Below are 18,471 nucleotides of genomic sequence, written 5' to 3'. Positions count from 1 at the left end.
ACACAAACCGGCTTGCTTTATTGCCTTGGCCCCAAACCCTGGGTTACATGTGTATGGTTTTCCTATAGACGAGATATAGGGCATTCCCCATTTGAATTCCTGGGGCCTTTTCGCATCAACAGTTTTTAAACAATCAGAATGTAATTCTTAAATACATTAATATTTATGCATTATGTGCGAAATTTCGTTTCTCTAAATTGAAGTCGATATATTTTACATTTGATTACGATTTCGGGATGATATTCCACTTGATCTGCCACTGGCCATAACTTTTGGATCTTCAATGGTTAGCTATAAGAGTGCAGTTCACATTTTAAGGATATCTTGTATAGTACAAAAATAATCTGTATATGTTATTAACTAGTTTATTGAATTTTATCTTCAATGTTTTAATCTTTAGAGCTTGTCCAAAATGTATATACATGGCTAAACAATATCATCCTTAGAGACCTAGTTTAGTTTTACTTTTCGGATTAAATATGCGTATTTTTATCTACATGATCTGAAGTGATGGGTCCCGAAAATATGGAATTAGAATACTTATATAGTTTTTGAATGAAATTCGAATGAAAATTTTAAAAGCCAAGTCAAGGCTTCAAAGATTTCTATTGGTAACCCCCCTTTCAATTATTTATGAAATGGCTAAAAACTTATTTCACTAAAAGCCTATCCTAGATCTCGCTTACTGGAGATAAACCTCTTGGACAACGTCATGATGATCCTGCTGCTGTGGATCGTGCAGTTCCTCCTGCAGTTGCAATTGATGATGCTGCTCCTCCATTCCACCGCTATCATCGTACTCTATCAACTGATCATCCTCCGACTGCTGATGGTGATCGATGATGATGTGCTCCTGATCCAGCAGCTGGTGATCCTGATGGTACTCGTGCTGTTGCTGCGATTGCTGCTGATGGTGGTGCGGATGATGGGTGAACACCAGAGGCGGTGGCGTTGTTGGCGTCGCTATGTGCTCATGGATCGCCGTCGAGCTGGTCGACGACGATGCTGTGTTGGCTGAATATGTGGCTTGCTGATTCCTTACAATATGACCGGCGGCTGTGACACTCGTCACGCTGGCACGCTGATTGGTGCGTGTCAGGGTGACGGTCACCTCGGAGCCGAGGCCAGCAAACGAGACGGCCGGCGGTGTGGCCGGGGGTGGCGAGGCGTCTCCCCCTGCTGCCGCTGCGGCTGCTGCTGCTGCTGCCGAGGCTCTGGCCTGGAGTATCTTACGGGTGGGCATTTGGGACGTGCCGCTCTGGGTGGACGTGGATGTGGTGGCGGTAGTTGCCCCCGATCCAGTTCCCGTCTGCGGTACGTAGTTGATGAGCAGGACACGCTCGCCGCTAGTGGTCTGCGCTGCATGGCCGCGCAGGATGCGACGCTGGAGCGTGGATGTGGCTCCCGTTCCAACGGATGACGGTGTGTTGCTCCTACTGTTGTTGCTGCTGTTGCTCACTGTTGCTGTTGCACCGTTGTTGCTGTTGATGTTGCTGCTGCTACTGTTGTTGTTGCTGGTGTTGGTATGTTGCTGCTGCTGATGGTGCGCCGGCTGCCCGCTCCCTCCTCCTCCTCCTCCTCCAGGGCCGCTGGTCATATCGTTGGCTCATCATTACGTATTATTACCGCCTTTCAAAATGAAAACCTTCTTTACCAAAATGTTCTTATTGTTGCCCTGATCGGTTGATTGTTTTCGATGAAAATTAATGAATTTTGGGGGGAATGGAATGAATGTTGTTACACACATAGTTTTAATATTTTTTTGTTTTTAAACGTGGCAGCGAGAAAGAGAGAAGACAAGATAAAAAAACGATTCGTTAATGATCTGGTACTGTGCCGCAAAAAATAGTGTTTAAAATGTGTTTAAAAATATGCAGTGCTGCAAATGGGTTTATGATGATCTTTGGATGGTGCCATCTCAAGTGCAGTTAGTCACATCAATCCTGTCCCAGTTGGTCCTCGTCAATCGTCCAGGGAATTCATGCTAGGGAAACCAAAACCATACAACTATTCTAATATAAAACAAATAACAAATAAATCTAATTAAAAATAATCCATCACCAACAGAAAATTTAGAAAATAAAATAAAATACATAAGAAAATTTTGTATAAACATTTTTTGGTTTATTTTTTTTTTTGTTTTGTTTTTAAATAAAATTAAATTTTATTTAAGTATTTAAAAAGACTAACAATAAATTGGCACTTCAGATAAATGGAATATATCATCATAAAACATAATTATTCCATGATATATTCATGATAACTGAAGATGCACTGCAGGGTCTTAAGCTTTTAGAAAAAATTTCCAACTATTAAAATTAACAAATATACATGTATATATATATATAATTGGTTTTGAATTAAAAATAAAATTAGAGCGCACAGTTCTTAAATCAAAAATATGAAAGCAAAAGCCGGGAAACCACAAGGATTGGGTTTTTGTCGTTTTGAGGGCAGGTTGGTGGGCAAAAAGATATAGATTTGGATTGGAAACCCTTTTGAGCGAGTCTCTTGGATCAGGTTTAAGGTTTCTTTACATAACTAAGATTGTAAATATTAAACTAGATAGGTTCAATCGCTCGTGGCCGATCGTTAGAAGGCCCTGAGCAAGAAAACCTTTCCAGAATTCATCAAAATATGTTCACTGATCCTGGGCTTGAGTCTGACTAGAAGTCCTCTAGCACTTAAGGTATTGGGGCAACCTACTCATTACTAAGATATATGCTTGTAAAATCCAGTAACCATAGCGCACTTAATCCTAAGTCTACAACAGAGCCAACTACAAATAATAGGTTTGTAGGAAAGAAATCAACATTTTACAACAAAATCGTAAATAACTAAAAATTGTCGGCGCAGTTGATGGAAGGAGGATTCCCATCCACTGCTGGACTTGTATTATTAATTTAGAATTTTTCTACGCCATCCGTTTTAGCAGTTTAGCAAAATTAAAAATTAATTAGAATATTAAAAAATGGAGCTATGTTCGTCCGTCTAATCAGAGCGTCTGTTGTGGTTGTGTTTGCTGTTGTTGCTGTTGTGGTGGTTGTTGCTGCTGTTGCTGCTGTTGTTGTTGCTGTTGTTGCTGCTGTTGCTGTTGTTGTTGTTGCTGGAAATCAGTCATATTCACCTGATTTAAATTGCCTATGATCTGATGGCCCTGCAGGGTCTGAACCTGGGCAATGGACAGCGGTCCTCCACTCTCGCTCCCATCACCGGCCTGGGCCACTAGCTGTTGCTGCTGGCCACCGGCCTGTTGCTGGGCGGCAGCCGCTGCCTGGGCGCTCGTCGTTGCCGTTGTTATGTTGCCAGAGGAGTCTATGATTTGGTGATGTTGCAACTGCTGCTGCTGCTGTTGCTGCTGCACTTGCTGAACCTGCTGCACCTGTTGCTGCTGAACTTGTCCTGATGTGGCTATGGCCTGCTGTTGTTGTTGCTGCTGTTGCTGGGCTTGTTGCTGTTGCTGCTGGCCATCGGGATCTTTCTTCACCTGGACACCCTGCAACGTGTGCAGCGATTGCACGGCCTGCACCTGGGGCACTCCACCGCTGGAGCTCAATCCGCTGCCGCCCGATCCAGAGCCGCTGGTGCTGCTGCCAGTTTTTTTACCACTGGGTGCTGCAAGGAAGCAAGGATTTCCAATCAAAAAGGTTGCCTACTTTCAGGAGGATTACTAAAGAAGGATATAGAAAAGATTGTACAGAGCAAGAGGACGACACTACAGCAACATCGTTTGTCCAAAACGCGTCCTTTAAAGCCTACTGAAAGGTGGGGAAAGTATGAGTTTGTGTTGAGATGGAAGGATGTTAGAGGAAACAATACAGACAAAATAATTTAAAATTTTTTAAATGAGTTAATTTGTTAATAAATATTTGAAAAGAAATCTACTTGTTAGGAAGAGCAACTAGTTTTAGGGAAACATCAACTTTGAGGAGCAAAGATGAGGGAAGCTGTTAGTAGCTTGGAAAATCGACCAACAGTATTTTCTTGCAACTTAGAGAAACGAAATTAACAAACAGCCAATTGCAATAAATTAAACATCTTGCCACAGGCAGGGATTAATTTTGTTTTTTGTTATATAAAAAAATATATAATATTTTATTAAACAATTTGTAATATAATGTTTAAATAGAGAAACTTAAACCGATTTGCGATCCTCGATTGAAGTAATTGTACATTTAATTTTTACAAAAATTATTTGCGACACTAATTAGATTATTTAAGTAAATAAGTCGAGTATTAATTAACGTGGATATTAGCGAATTAGATTTTAGCGATTGTTTTGTTTTTTTTTTTCTCTCTCTGTATGTCTCTGTAGTACAATATGCAAGAAAATACTGCATAATATAGTGTTATTTTGCAAAAAGCGACAAATTTCAATTAAATTCTTGCAAATGAAAAACTTACGCAGCAATTAATTATGAAAAAAATTATAAAAAATGATACAGGTAATGAACACGTAAATCATTCGATCAGATCACGGGGAATTTGTTTGTTTGTTTGTTTGCTTGCTTGATTGTTATTTACAAATATTTTGGGTGTGTGTATACGAAGGTGTGTTTTGGAAATGTGTGTGTGTGTTTGTTTGTTTGGATGATTGGTGGCGTTGGAATGATTGAAGGCTCGGCTCAGCTCAGCAGGTGGCAGCTACTGCGATTGCGGCTGTTGCTGCTGCGGCATAAAGACCTGATCGCCCACAATATGTATGACATTCTGCATGCCCTGCTGCTGCTGTTGCTGCTGCTGCTGCCCAGAACCGCCCCCGCTTCCTCCCTCGTGTTTGATGTATGTTGTCTGCTGTCCTCCACCCGCTAATGTTGTTTGTGTCATGTGTTGTTGTTGCTGTTGCTGCTGCTGCTGTTGTTGCAGTTGCTGTTGCTGCTGAGGGAGGACGTTTTGGGTCAGAATCGTGGCGCCAGTCGCCTGCGGTGTATTGGATATTACTCTCGTTGGCGTTGTGCCCGATTGCGATCCAGTTCCCGTTTCGCTCACTGTAGTGTCGCCCTCAGCGGTGGTATTCATCTCTGCGCTGGTGTCTAGTGTAGTATCGTTACCGGACTTACTTTTCTTCTCCTTTTTAACGCCTGGTTTGGCAAAGTGCCGCAGCTCGAGATGGCGCCGCAGATTCCTGGATTGACGAATGACAGCATAACAAATGGGGCAAGTAGCAGGTTGTTCCGATTGTGATCGTGATCGTGGCTCTAAAAAAGTGAGTTACATTTAAGAATTAGTTTAAGAAAGGTTGGCAAAGAACTACTAAGTCAAAGTTCCAAGTTGTAAGATCACTCACTTTCTGTTCCGGGCGGATGTTTGGTTCGTTTGGCCTTCGGAGTGGATGATACGCCGCTCGTATTGCCGCCAGAGCTTGTGCTTCCTTGCGCCGTTGTTATCTCGCCAGTTGCCGCATTGGCTGACGTTACCGGTATCATGTTATTGGGGTCCATGGTCACAATCGTTTCTACCTTTTGTCCTTCGCTCTTGATGATCGGTGTGGATGTCAGTAGTTGTCCCTCGGCTCCGTTCTCGCCCAGAACCTGTCCCGATCCGTGTGAAGAAGTCGGTGTGCCCATAATCGTATCCATTCCGTCAACTTTGCTGATTTTCGAAGCCGTAGCTGTGTAGATAATGGAAATTATAAATATTATAAACCAACAGAAAGCTTTCTTAAACTTACGTGACATTTTCTTAACACGTGGCTTGCGCTTGCGTGCCGGTAGGAAAGCCTGAATCACTGCCTGGTCGTGTTTAGCCGCATCTGTGGTCACAATCGTTTGCTGTTGTCCGGCTGCATTGGTCTGGGTGGTCGTCTGTAGAATCTGTCCCTGATGATGGATGTCCTCCACCACCTGGGCGTGCACCGTCTGCTGGGGGGCCGTGGCAATCGTGGCAATCAGTTGGTCCTGGTCATGGTGTTGCGGTATCATGTGCTGTAGTTGTATCGAGTGCGTGGTGTAGTCGTCCTTGGTCACCGTCTGCGGCGCCAGTCCCTGGATGTTCAGACACTGGGCAGCCTGCAGCAGTGAGGGTAGCTGAGCATGGTCAACGCTCACCTCACCGCGGTAGACGAACTCCAGCAACGCCTCCAGATCGTTGGCATTCACGCCGGCCAACATCACTACTGGGTGCTTGCATGGGGTGTTCTGGAAAACGAGAAAAGAAAAAGCATAAAATTTAATATAATTGGGAAAAATATTATCAACTGATAAGAAGACTATCTGTATAGAGCGGGTCTATTGGGATTTCTCATTTCTTGGCAAAGCGCGCCATTTGTCCGGCCCGGCCGTGAGACAAAAACAAAAAAAAAACAGTAAAGGCCAAACAAAACAAAAACAGAAGGCGGAGCGGAGCGGAGAAGCCGGAGATGGAGATGGAAACCTCTCGCACATACCACAACTCTCTACTACGCTCACTCACACAACTAGAAACCGGCTTTTACTTTTCCCGCTCTGCACATTCTTCAGCAGGATTGGGAGGAGATTCCGGAGGAGATGCTAAAAAAGAAAACAGAGCATACCTAGCTCAAGAAAGAGCACAGCCCGGCTCTCCTCTCACCCTCTTCTCTCTGGATATTTAATTAGCCGCTGCTCAGAGCCAAAAACTGAACTGGGAAACAAAAACCACCCCTCTCATCGGCTACCCCTGCTGCCGCTGTCTCTGCTACAATGCACTATGGGGTTTTTGACATGTTTTTGTGGCATTAATTAATACCAATCGTTATTATTTAATCCTAGGCACATATAGTATGAAAATCGTTCGGATCAGGAAACTATATCCTGTAGCTCCCATAGGAACGATCGAGTAAAAGTAAAGATAAATTAATGAAATTTATATAGCTGATATTTGTTGCTATTTTAATAAGATATAGAAATTTTGAACCAAATCGGATAACGCTTTCCCTGGGAATCAGTTTAAAATACCGGATTTCAGTGTTTTTCCATACAAAAGCATATAAAAGTTGAAAAATAAAGCTTCCTTCATAGAGTAGCATTAATCTTACTATTCATTTATTTCATTTTCTATAATATCTCAACATTATCTAAAAAAAAAAAAGCTGGAATCGTTAAATTCGTCTTCTTCGAGGCAACAATTATTGGACGCATTGAAAACTTTCTTTTTCTTCTATTTCAAAACTCTTCCCAAAGTTGAAATTTGTTTCCCAAAGTTCAGCTTAAGGTGCATTTATAAAAATGGCATTTATTTCGGATGCAACAGCTGATAATTAATATAAAACCTAATATTTTGAGTATGAGACATAACAGTTTGATGTTTTGCTAATGCATTTCCACTAATTTTTTTTTAAATCAGAGAACTTTTAAAAAATGATTAAATGCCACATAAAGTGGTCAAAAACCCCATAGTGCAATGTCATCGGCCGTCCCTGTCACCCACCCCCCAGAGCGCTCTTTGAACTCGCGCTCATCGATTTTTTTTGTTCCAAGTGGAATTCCGTACCACTAGGGGGGCTGAGAGGAGGTAGTTGGTGGGGTGGACGGACCGGGAGCAGGAGCGGGAGCAACTAAGAGCGACCGCCATGTGTTCTGCGTACGTGTGTGAGTGTAACGAGATCAGTACATCTTGTACATTTTGGACTCTTCTTGCAGAGTTCAACATTCATTTTTTTTTTTTTTTTTGCCCCCACATTTCCCCACTCTGAGCGGCGTTTTTAAAAATTACGCTCTGTTTACTTTTTTCAGTGCCTGAGAGGAGAGGAGAGGAGAGGAGAGAAGAGGCTACAGCCGGCGTCCCATCAGGTGTTTTTATATCGCTGGCCACGCTGCTCTGTTTTGGTCATTCCAGTGCTCTGGTCAGGAAAGCCAAAGCCTCCACATCCTCCTCCAAATTAAATGTAAATATGTAATTGTATCCAAAAGTAAAGTCCAAAATGGAAAGGCAGAGTTGTAAAGTACAGTATCGCGAATACCTTACAGCCAGTGGCAGTGCAAAAAGGTCAAAAAGACAGGGCAAAGTCTGTTTGAGGCACGAGGAATATTTTATGGTAAACACGTTGTGAAAAGTGTTAATTAGCTGCGAGCTTCAGCTAAACTTTGATAAATCTAGTACAGAATTAATTAAGGTTGTTTTTTAAACATAGAATGTGATTTAGTAGACTAGATACATAGCTACTTGGTGGATGGAAGGGCATACAAAGTCAAGCATTTCATATTTCGAAGGCATATTCCGAAGAATGCCCTTAGCCAGTTCCATCTGTACAGTTCTGCCAGCAAAAAAAAGAGGTCGCGCTCGTGTGCACCCAACAACACATACTATCACACACGTCGAAAAAAAGCTCCAACAGTCCAACAGTCTTATTTGGCGCTCTCGTTTGCGCTCGCTCTAACACACACACATGCGGCCTGAAAGTTGGCGCAGCAGCTTTCCGACCCCCCCAACCACCTTCTCGGCCCCCCTAACCAGCCAAGGGGGCCAACTGGTTCTCTCGCTCCATCACTCTCTGCGCTCAGGTCTCTCTGTCTTTCTCGCTCATCACTCTTCGGTCGACAAAAAAGCCAATAGTTGATAAGAAAGGGGGGCCAGCTAGGGGGCGGGCATGGGCGAAAGGGGGGGACCGACGTTGAAAGCGCAACTCATTCAACTCAATTGACAGTGGAAAACTTGTACAGAAATCTCTAGGCAACTTTTGGAGCGGAGCGCCAATCTCCGAGATGTTGGACATGTATGCAAGTTTCTCTGCGCTCCACATTAACCTATTTTCTGCGATTGGATTTCTCTGTTTACAAACTGTACGCCACGTTTGAGGTTAGGTTTTGGAGCAGAGCTCCAAAAAACGTCACTATACACTAAGAGAAATTTTATAGTATTCGACAGTACAGGTGTAGTGTTCCTAACCAAGGAACTTATATAAGATGGACTCATTACTCACCTTCAGCAAGTCCAGTAGGAACGGCGACGCGGCACAGAGGACAATCTTGTGGGCGGGAAAACTACGCCCGCCGGCGGCCAGCGTGCAATCGACGAGGTCGCCATGGCAGCGCAACAACTGGATCGCCGACACGAGACTGGTGCCGTAATCACCCCAGGTGAGGGAATACAGCGAGTTCATGGGCAGCGACATTAGGGCAGTCGCGTCCAAGTCCAGCAGTTGTTGTTCCTCTCCAGCGTTACTAGCTGTGTTAAATTCGCTGCTGTTTGTCTCCAACACGACGACGGCTGTTTTTCACCTGGTCCAAATGGATAAACTCTTTAAATCGGGATTTTTTCCAAATCCCCTCCTGCTCCTCCTCCTCCGCCTCCTGGTCCTCCTACTTCTCTTTGCTACTGAATGCTTCCTCTTGCTCCTCGCCGCTTCTCACGAAACTGAAACAGAGAATTGAAAAAAAAAAAAACCAAAAGAGTGTATGTTAGTATTGTGCTCTCCCTCTCACTCTCTCATTCTCCCATATTGGTTTGCTCTCGCGAGAACGAGACAACGCATGTGTGCGCTCGCAGGAATTTTGTTGTTGGCCCGAGACTTTTCAGACGAAAAATTCTGTTTCAAATTTGTTGCTGGGCTTGAAATCCCACAAAAATAGCGCGCAAACCACAAAAATACACATTTTTTTCGGAACGCCAACCAACTGATCACGAACATGAACACTCTGGGGCCGATAGAAACTATACAGCAGACAGACCCACACACACCACACACACATACAGCCGTAATCGGACTCGTTGAACGCACAATATTGAAAATTATAAATTTTGTACAGTCGTCGTGTCGTACAGTAATATTCCAATATTTCTCCGATTTTGTGCGTTTTATTAATGTGGTCTCTTGTTGGGTTTTTATATTGTTATTGTTTTTCCCGCTCGGAGCGCACTTTTTCGTGTGAAATTATCTTCTCACCGGAGCGCCAAAGAAAATTCACTGCCGTGGGTAATTTCCCTCACTGTTCCCGTCTCTTGGTTGTTGATTTTTCTCCTGCTGTCCGCTCGCCAACGTTGAAAAACTCGAAATGAGACGCAGACCTGGGTTTTAGCTCTGCTGAGCACAAAATCGCTTCGATCGAATTACGCGCTGCCGCTGCCAGCGCACCAATTTTCTGTCTCTATACGGGAGAAATATTTCTGGTCATGCGCTCACGTCGTCGTCGTCTTCATGGTGGTGGTGGTGTGGTTGTGGTGGTGGTTTCGTGAGCTGCCTCTCGAAAGTACAGTTGTTAAACAGCATTGCCAGATGCGATTTATTTAATATTAAGAGGGGGAAGAGTGTTTTCAGGCCGGAGAGGAGAGACAGACAAAAGTCTGAAATGCGGAAGATGGTAAACAAAACTATAAAATCTGGTAAATATTAAATAGTAAAAATATTCAGCTCCAACATCGATTTAAAACACACGTGCTTCGTTTGCCTGGCGACCGATTTTGTACGTGGAATAGTGATAAGAAAGTTTCGGGTCACGCCGACACTAAAAAATAGTGCGGTTGGATTAAATTAAATGATAAGAATAATGTGGTTTCAGGGTATTTAAATTTCAAGTCTTTTCAACAGAAAGTTGATCTAAAAACTAGTTTTAAAAAGTTAGTTATTCCGAATTGGAATATCATTTTTATTCAGAGCCAATACGGATCAAAATATCAACAGATCCTTGTAAACAATAACAACAAGCTGGGGAGAAAAGCCGGCTCGCTCTTACGCCCCCTACTCCCATTCTACATTCTCTTTTCTCTGCCTCTCCGCTCCTCTTCCAATGCCAATCACCTGTTACTTTTGACACATCTCAGAGACACAACAAAACACCTGACCCTATTCTCATCTGTCCTATGCAGATCAAATCCCGGGAGAGTTACAGATACCCAACGCTCTGAGAAAAGTGGTAAAAGTGAGCAACAATGCGAATTAAAGACTACATTTTCTCTGTTTTGATACTGGACCACGAGAAATTCAATTTGAAAGACCCCCTCTATAGTTCCAATCAGTATATCACAGCTGGCAACGTCGCCATTGGCACACATGGTTGGGTGGGGGGGGGCCAGGGCATGGGGCATGGGGCGTGAAATCATAGTCGGCGTTTATATTATTTAAAGGGGGGTTTTTAAATAATACTGTAAATATTTAAATTTTTTATATACCGAAAATGCAAAATGAAATTAATATTTTTTGAAACAGGAGAATCTGAAACCCTCTTCCTACTCCCATGTCTGGAATTGGCGCAAACAAAGTACAGTGGGCTATAATTGTACGGAATTCGATAATGATATGAAAATGAATCATTTTCGTAATTTGTGAAAGCTTCCCATTCGTGACTATTGAAATGGTTTAATATAAATATATTATTTAATTAGTATACTATTAAATTTAAGCACTAATAGAATGCCTTGGCCATATCACAGTTGCGGTTTCTATTAAAAAGTTCAAATAAATTAAAAAAACGTGATAGTGGGGGCCTTCGAAATACATATATAACACCATTTAGTGTCACTAATTAATTAAACAAAACTTGTTGTTTGTCCCTGCATTAAAACTGGAACCATCACCTCATGGTGGATGCCGTGGATACAAAATAAACCGACTTGAACATGTGTACTGGGTACAATTCCAACCGCAAGTGGGAGGCACAACCAAGCTGCTGCTGCTGCTGCTCCTCCTCCTGCTCCCACTGAGAGGCCACAGAGAGTGGGGAAAGCAGAGCGGGAGCAGAAGCGGCGATGGCGCTGAGGTCTCTGTTATTGTATCCAATTTCCCTCTTAAAATAATACAAATAAAGTCCCCAATCGGCGCCAAAACAAAAGCTACTCTTGGGTTGCCTCACAAGTCAGAGACATCTCTGAGAAATCCGACTTTAAAATAAATTTAAGAAATTAGAAAAATGTAACCTAAATAAAAATATAATTTTACCTGCCTAGGTTTATCTCACTTGCTGGGATTGCACCAAGTCACAGTTTGGTAATGGATTCCCGCGCCATCGTCGCCCTCATAGGCAAACACACAGCTCTTGTTGACTATCACCGAGAGACGAACCTTGGCCACCAGGTCCAGTGGCTTGATAATCGGTGTCTCCTGGATAATGACAATGTGCGAGGCATGGTAGATGAGAGGATCTCCAGGATAGACAAGAAAATCTGCTCCAAAGGCATCCCCAGAAGTCACGAACTTTCCTCGCTTCCACAGATCCTTAAAAATTCGATATTTCAATGAGCTGGTGTCCACGAGGGGATGGCTAATAATTTTTCCAGCTGGCAAATATCAAGAAGGGAATAATTTATCCTTATGGGGTAAATGGGGTTCTCTAGAACATACAATGCCTGCACAGATGCTCACATGGCACTTCCACCAGAGCGTTTTGAGGATCGAACTTAAAGTTTTGGGCCATTTCATTGAGGACATCTTCACTTCTAAGGGCAGCAGCTAAAATATGGATTAATAATAAGACCTATAATCAACTGCCATACCATATGACTAACCTTTATCCAGTTGCCCCTGCTTTACCAACTTGTTGCGCTTCCCCGCCAGGATTTTATCCATATAGCGTTCAGTCTCCCGTAGTTTTTCCGCTTTTAGAGTCTCCGATTGGCCAGCAATACGGGAGTCAAACTGTGCCTTCCATTCCACTGCTTCATCTGGCGTAGGAGCAACTTTCAAAGCCTCAGATTTATCCACCAGTTTGGCTATGTGCTCATCCAACACCAACTGGGTTTCGAATTTCGTCAGCTCTACAGGTAAATCTGAAATGGAGGAGTTCTTTCTTTATGGTTCTTCCTTATAAAGAATAATTGTCATGAAAACAGCTCACTGGACTGATTGGGGCTCCAGCCCTTGGTGTTTGCGGTGCCCACAGGAGCACCCATTATTCGATGTTTTGTTCGCAGCTCCATGTAATCTTAGGATAGAGCGGGTTTAGGTTTTGGATCAGCTTATTTAATAGTTATTTTTATACCATCCACGTTGAAAACATAACCGGTGCCATTTAGAAGAGTTAAATACATTTTTAAAAAGATAATTATTTTCTATTGTTGCCGCAGAGAGACCTGTTGTTTTCAGTGTTGCCGTTTCTAGCTATAAGAAAAATCAAAAGAAATTAATCTAGCCTTTTTTGATGAAATTAAAAATGTTTTATTTTAAAGAAATAAAATTGAGGACATCATTTATCTACTATTTTTTTATTTTTTTAAATTTTGAAAGAATTAAAAATACAATAAAGAAAAGTCTTCCTTTTAAATCTGAATGCCGGTGGCTTAGTTAACAGAATGCACAATGGGCCGGAAAGCTGATTTTTCGACGAAAATTAAAATTTTTCATAGAAAGTAAACATAGTCTTATAATAAAATTTAAATTTGAAGAATTTAAGTTCCAAAAAGAACCAAATTTGAAGAACCTAGCTTTAAAACTTGAATTTTCGTCGAAAAATCGGATCGCTGTTAAGTCTTCTTACTGTTAAGTCAATGTTATTTCAGACAAAGTTCCATCTCTATTAAATGTATTGTCGTTTAACCACCACTGGTCACACTGCAGACCGTTTGTTGTTGCTGCCTGTTGTTTTTGCTCGCCAATTCCCAGCTGTATATAACATTAAACAATCGCGGTGCTGCAACAAATTACACATAATTTACATAACGCCACGGGCACCACACGCAACAATGTGAAAGAAAGTGCAGGCAACAAAAAGCGCGTTCGAAAAAGCGTATGGCTAAGAATCGGGCAACGGCAACGGCAAAAAAGGGCACGGGCAAGAAGAAGACAACGACAACACCCAGTGTACAAAATATACATAGATGGATAAAATAAATAGCTAAAATAAATCTGTTCCTATTTAGTGCTTGTTAATACATATATTTGAGTATTAATTAATTGTGAGTAGTATTAGGTTACAATGGGGAACATTTGCCCTTCTCCCTTGCGTGCTGGGCGATGCGATGCGATGGTGTGGTGTGGTGTGGGTGTGGACGTGGGTGGGTGGGTGCGAATTTTTTTGGTGTTGTTTATTTTCCTATTTATCTTTCTGTTTATTGTTTACTTTTGGCCAGCGTATGCTAAACGTAGTGCGAAGATGGGAATATACACCTATTGTTATTGTTCACACATTGGTCTTCAATTATGACGAATATATGATACCCTGTACTCAAGGGAAACTAGCATTATATAGATTTAAAAAAATCTACTAAATATTCCTTTTATAATTACCCTTGCCTCCTGGGATATACTCATTTCATGAGCTTGTCACGATTAGGGACTTGGCTATCACCAGGGGGAGTGACTAGCCCTACTGGCCTAACCCCACATGCACTGGGAATTAATAATCCCCCACTCTGCCTCAAACCATAAACCACATGCCTAAAAAAAAGTGCCTCCTTTTTTTCAGACCCACCGATCGAATCGAACGCAGGCGGCGAGGAGGAGCAGAACAAAGGTTCCTGGGCTCTTGGCCATGTAAGTTCAAGTCAGACTGACTTGCCTGACAGCGTCTCGAGTGCGCAGTATATAACCATTATTATTATTCCATACCCATGGCCAGGTCATGTGGCGAGAATTGCGACAGCTGCCGGCATCGTCATCACTTTGGCTGCGACCACCACCTCCACCGACGTCGTTAATCCCACTCGGGTAAGGAAGGCAAGGCATGCCAGCCGAGCTACAAAGAACCGTTAAACGTTGCGACCTTCAGTCGCATAGTGGCCACCCCCCCTTAAAGAGCGCCCACCACACACGAAATAATAATTGACGATTAAGAAAAACCATTACCATAACTAGAGTGTGAATGATTCGAGAATTCCATTCGATCCAAGGCCTAATTATTTAAGAAATCATATACCATATGTTATATAAAGTGCAGTATTATTTTTTCGAGTGCATCTACAAAATAGTTTCTTTTTATTGCAGCGCCTGCATTAGTCATAGGAGGAATGAGGATGACAGCCGACCCAAGGGAACGGCGCCAGCACAACAAGCAAGAACCAAAGCCGAAAGGTAAACTAGAAGCGGAAGCCACGCAGCCCCGGGGCAAATAGTTATATTAATTAATTTAATAAGCCACCAACCGCATCGCATCGGAAAATATGTTCAAGATAAGGCAGCGGAACTGCATGCTGATTGTGACGGCCCTGGTGCTGGCACCCTGCATAGTGATTCTAATGGTGATGGCACCCGAGTTATCCACCGAACAGTCGCTGACACAACGCCTGGCCGAGTGTCACATGCGGCTGCAGTACCTGGAGTCCATGTACCGTGCTCGGCAGGAGGACGTGGCTCTCCTCTCCCAATACCTTGGCCAGCTCCAAACGGCAAATACAACGATAACGGCCAGTGCTCCGCCGCCACCACCCCTGCAGGTGGTTAATCTATTGGATGGCCTCAGTCCGGAGGCAAGGACGCTCCTGAGGAACGCCTCCCACATCAGCCGAGCTGGTGGTGCGAATGGGTCTCTGGCTAGGAACCAGAACATTCGCCTGCCGAACGCCTACCATTTCCTGCCGCATCTCCTCGACGATGCAGGCTCCTTGCGCCCCGCCTACTTGCAAAGCAAGGGGCGAACGGACGTCAGCATTGTCCTGGGAGTTCCTACTGTGCGGAGGGAGAAGCAATCCTATCTCCTCGGGACGCTGCACAATCTAATCGAAAACATGAACGAGGAGGAGCAAAACGAAACCCTCATAATTGTCTACATTGGCGAGACAGATCCGGAAGCTGTGCAGCTGATAGCTCGGAAAATCGAGACCAGCTTCGAGCAGCAAGTGGAGAATGGACTGATTGATATTATAGCGCCGGCACCCAGTTACTATCCCAACTTTGAACGGCTTCGCATCACTCTGAACGATCCTCTCGAGCGGGTGAAGTGGCGCAGCAAGCAGAATCTCGACTTTGCCTACCTTATGGCCTATGCCCACTCCAAGGGCACCTTCTACGTCCAGCTGGAGGATGATATCCTCACCAAGAGGCAGTTTATAACCACCATGAAGAAATTCGCCCTGATCAAGAGCGCCTTAACGAAGCCCGATCAGCCCGCCTGGTTTGTTTTGGACTTTTGCCAGCTGGGCTTCATCGGGAAGATGTTCAAGAGCGCGGAGCTGCCCTACTTGATCACCTACTTCCAGATGTTCTACAACGACAAGCCCGTGGACTGGCTGCTCACCTACTTCATAGAGTCGAAGGTCTGTCGCACCGACAAGGACCAGAAGCACTGCAACCAGGAGAAGGCAAAGTACTGGCAGCACTTCCGGAAGTCTCTGTTTCAGCACATTGGCACTAGCTCCTCCCTGAAGGGAAAGGTTCAAAAGCTGAAAGACAAGCAGTTTGGCAGCAAGGTTCCCCAGTATTACGCCCATACCCATAATCCGCCAGCTCTGGTCAAGTCCAACATAGCTCCGTACAAGAACTACGTCCTGAAACGAGCTTACCGGGGCGAATCCTACTTCTGGGGATTGCTGCCCCAGCCGGGGGATCTGGTGCAAATCATATTCGAGCGACCCACGCAACTGCGGCGCTATCTGTTCCGGAGCGGGAATTCGGAGCACCCGTCGGACAGGTTCTACAACACCACGGTGGAACTGCTGCCGGCGGATACACTGAGCGAGAACTCTTCTGTTTGGAGTAACTACAACACCACCACGGATGGCTATCTGGTTGTGGGCGCGTTCGACACCATGGGTGTGGCCGAGGGCCAGCTGGACGCTAAGATCGGTGCCATCAAGGAGCTGCGCCTGCATGTCCACAGCGACAGCGAGAACTGGGCCCTCCTCAGCGAGATCGAGTTGCAGGAATGGGGCACTGATCCCAAGTCCGAGGCGAATGCGGCCAAACCGAAGTTCGTGGCGGGCAGCTGATTATTGCATCGCCACCGGGAGCGTCAAGATTTGGAGGATTAGGAAGAGCCCCTTAGTCCCCTACCCACTAATCCCATTCGTCTAAAGCTGTTAGGGATCTTGCTAACAATCTCGAATACTTCTCTCGATCCTAATGTCTGTAAATCTGTGTGTATATTTTTTGAAGGATGCTTTTACCCTCCATATTATCTCAGTGTGTATATAATCTCCCAGAATGTAACTCTCCTCACTGTCCTAGTTGTAAGTAAAAAGTCCTCGAATGACTCGATATGACTTGTGGGCTACTGCAAGCTAATGGTATTGTCAGATGTCCTCCTCCTTCCGCCCCAGAACCAATTTGTTAGGGTTTTCTTTAACTCCTGGACAATATTATTGGCTTGCAGGATGCTAAACGACTTATTGAAAACCCATGCTCTCATAGTATTCCTGCGTATGTCCTTATGGACTTTATGAACTACAAGTGCCCCTTCCAAGTAGGTCAAGGTGTGTGTTGTTGTGTAACTGAAGCGGCTTTTCTCCCCATTATGTAATTGAGTCTCTTTATGTATTAGAATATTATTAAATCTTATTTTTTTTTTTAGTTCTAAGTGTTATCCTTATTTTTATTGGCCAGCCGAACAAAAACATTCCAACTTGTCTCTCATCCAAACTTGCTGAATTTAATCTCACAATTCTCAAGAATATTAATTTGCTGAAATGTTAAATTAAATTTTTATTAATAAATTAATTTGTATTTATTTTAAATTATGCTTTAAAGTTTAAACCGTTATATAAAGCCAACTCGTTGAACACAAAGCCATAACTAATATAATATTGACACGATTTTTTAGCATTGTTGCTTATTTACTGTGATTTGTTAATAATTTTTGCATAAAAAATATAGTTAAAAAAAAAACGAATTAACTAAAATGTATAAGATAATTATCTGAGAAAAAAACGAAATTCCAAACAAAAGTCTTAGTATACAACTAACCAGATTAATAATTGGTTTAACTAATTGGAAACGCCAAATTTTTTTATAGAAATAATAATAATAATATAAAAGACCTTAAAACTTGGTTCCTGTTGAGTAACGAGAATTGTAATATACAGTGGCATATAGGCATATATGAATATATATATTTTTAGCTTTGGTTCTTTAAATATGTACATCTTTTCTTATTTAATTTCAATATGCCTCTGTATAATAAATATATTCAAACAAATTGTAGACTGCTTTCGACAAAATGAACAAATTAAAAGAAATGTTTTTGCATATACTTACTACTGCATATACATGGTATATATATATATGGTATATACAATATATGAATATATATATTTTTTTATATATCCCCTGTGTCATGTTTGCAACAATAATTTACAGCACACGCTCTCTCTCCACAAAACACTCGTTTTTGCCAAAAAATATAAATTAATACAAATATTAGCAAGCAACAATAATAGTTTTTAAAGCGAAACTGAATTTTTAAAATAACTAGCTGGCATATATGCATATAGGCTTCCCATCCAACCCCCCCTCGCTCTCCGACCCAAGGAACACGAATTATTTTTACAATATTCATAAGGCGTTGGGACATCTTAAAGCTTAATCGAAATCAAAAAAGATCAAGTATTGCGTTTAATGTGTGTATAAGTTTAATAAATAATTCAAATATTTGAAAACGAAATATTGTGTTTTTATTTGAAGCATGCAGAGGTGTTTTAAAACAAGAAAGGAAA

At 42.7% G+C, this 18,471-nt stretch overlaps 4 protein-coding genes and 1 long non-coding RNA gene across 9 annotated transcripts; 2 read left to right on the top strand and 3 right to left on the bottom strand.

Moving 5' to 3' along the window:
• On the bottom strand, positions 1 to 1,597 carry LOC108133894 (sericin-2). Its single transcript, XM_017253987.2, has one exon. The coding sequence runs from the start codon at positions 1,595 to 1,597 to the stop codon at positions 683 to 685; it is 915 nt and encodes a 304-aa protein (XP_017109476.2). The 3' UTR covers positions 1 to 682.
• Positions 1,585 to 9,070, bottom strand: Trl (Trithorax-like). Of its 4 annotated transcripts, XM_017253983.3 has the most exons (6): positions 8,879 to 9,070; positions 5,672 to 6,137; positions 5,288 to 5,611; positions 5,061 to 5,198; positions 3,128 to 3,615; positions 1,585 to 1,675 (listed from the first exon to the last, which is right to left on the bottom strand). In XM_017253983.3, the coding sequence occupies exons 1-6, from the start codon at positions 9,068 to 9,070 to the stop codon at positions 1,613 to 1,615; spliced, it is 1,671 nt and encodes a 556-aa protein (XP_017109472.1). In that variant the 3' UTR covers positions 1,585 to 1,612. The 4 variants fall into 4 exon arrangements, 3 of the variants coding, with proteins under 3 accessions (XP_017109472.1, XP_017109474.2, XP_017109473.2); XM_017253985.3 differs by lacking the exon at positions 1,585 to 1,675 and having other exon boundaries at positions 2,149 to 3,615; XR_001773784.3 differs by lacking the exon at positions 1,585 to 1,675 and having other exon boundaries at positions 3,498 to 3,615; positions 4,405 to 5,198.
• A 1,089-nt stretch (positions 9,071 to 10,159) lies between these two features.
• On the top strand, positions 10,160 to 12,735 carry LOC138926223 (uncharacterized). Of its 2 annotated transcripts, none has more exons than XR_011442623.1 (3): positions 10,160 to 10,278; positions 11,102 to 12,651; positions 12,721 to 12,735. It is a non-coding gene; the product is annotated as an uncharacterized lncRNA (long non-coding RNA). The 2 variants fall into 2 exon arrangements; XR_011442624.1 differs by having other exon boundaries at positions 10,235 to 10,358.
• Positions 11,846 to 12,988, bottom strand: Tsen34 (tRNA splicing endonuclease subunit 34). The gene is made up of 5 exons (XM_017253990.3): positions 12,870 to 12,988; positions 12,726 to 12,812; positions 12,397 to 12,657; positions 12,233 to 12,340; positions 11,846 to 12,168 (listed from the first exon to the last, which is right to left on the bottom strand). The coding sequence occupies exons 1-5, from the start codon at positions 12,916 to 12,918 to the stop codon at positions 11,846 to 11,848; spliced, it is 828 nt and encodes a 275-aa protein (XP_017109479.2). The 5' UTR covers positions 12,919 to 12,988.
• A 424-nt stretch (positions 12,989 to 13,412) lies between these two features.
• On the top strand, positions 13,413 to 17,631 carry Mgat4a (alpha-1,3-mannosyl-glycoprotein 4-beta-N-acetylglucosaminyltransferase a). The gene is made up of 4 exons (XM_043214036.2): positions 13,413 to 13,782; positions 14,292 to 14,359; positions 14,445 to 14,533; positions 14,810 to 17,631. Exon 4 carries the CDS (start codon positions 14,986 to 14,988, stop codon positions 16,747 to 16,749), a length of 1,764 nt encoding a protein of 587 aa, XP_043069971.1. The 5' UTR covers positions 13,413 to 13,782; positions 14,292 to 14,359; positions 14,445 to 14,533; positions 14,810 to 14,985; the 3' UTR covers positions 16,750 to 17,631.
• Positions 17,632 to 18,471: the final 840 nt, after the last annotated feature.

The sequence above is a fragment of the Drosophila bipectinata genome, chromosome 3L (assembly GCF_030179905.1).
Source record: "Drosophila bipectinata strain 14024-0381.07 chromosome 3L, DbipHiC1v2, whole genome shotgun sequence".
In the NCBI taxonomy this organism is placed as follows: Eukaryota; Metazoa; Arthropoda; class Insecta; order Diptera; family Drosophilidae; genus Drosophila; species Drosophila bipectinata.
Note: the sequence above shows the minus strand (reverse complement) of the source record. Positions and strands in the feature narration are given on the sequence as shown.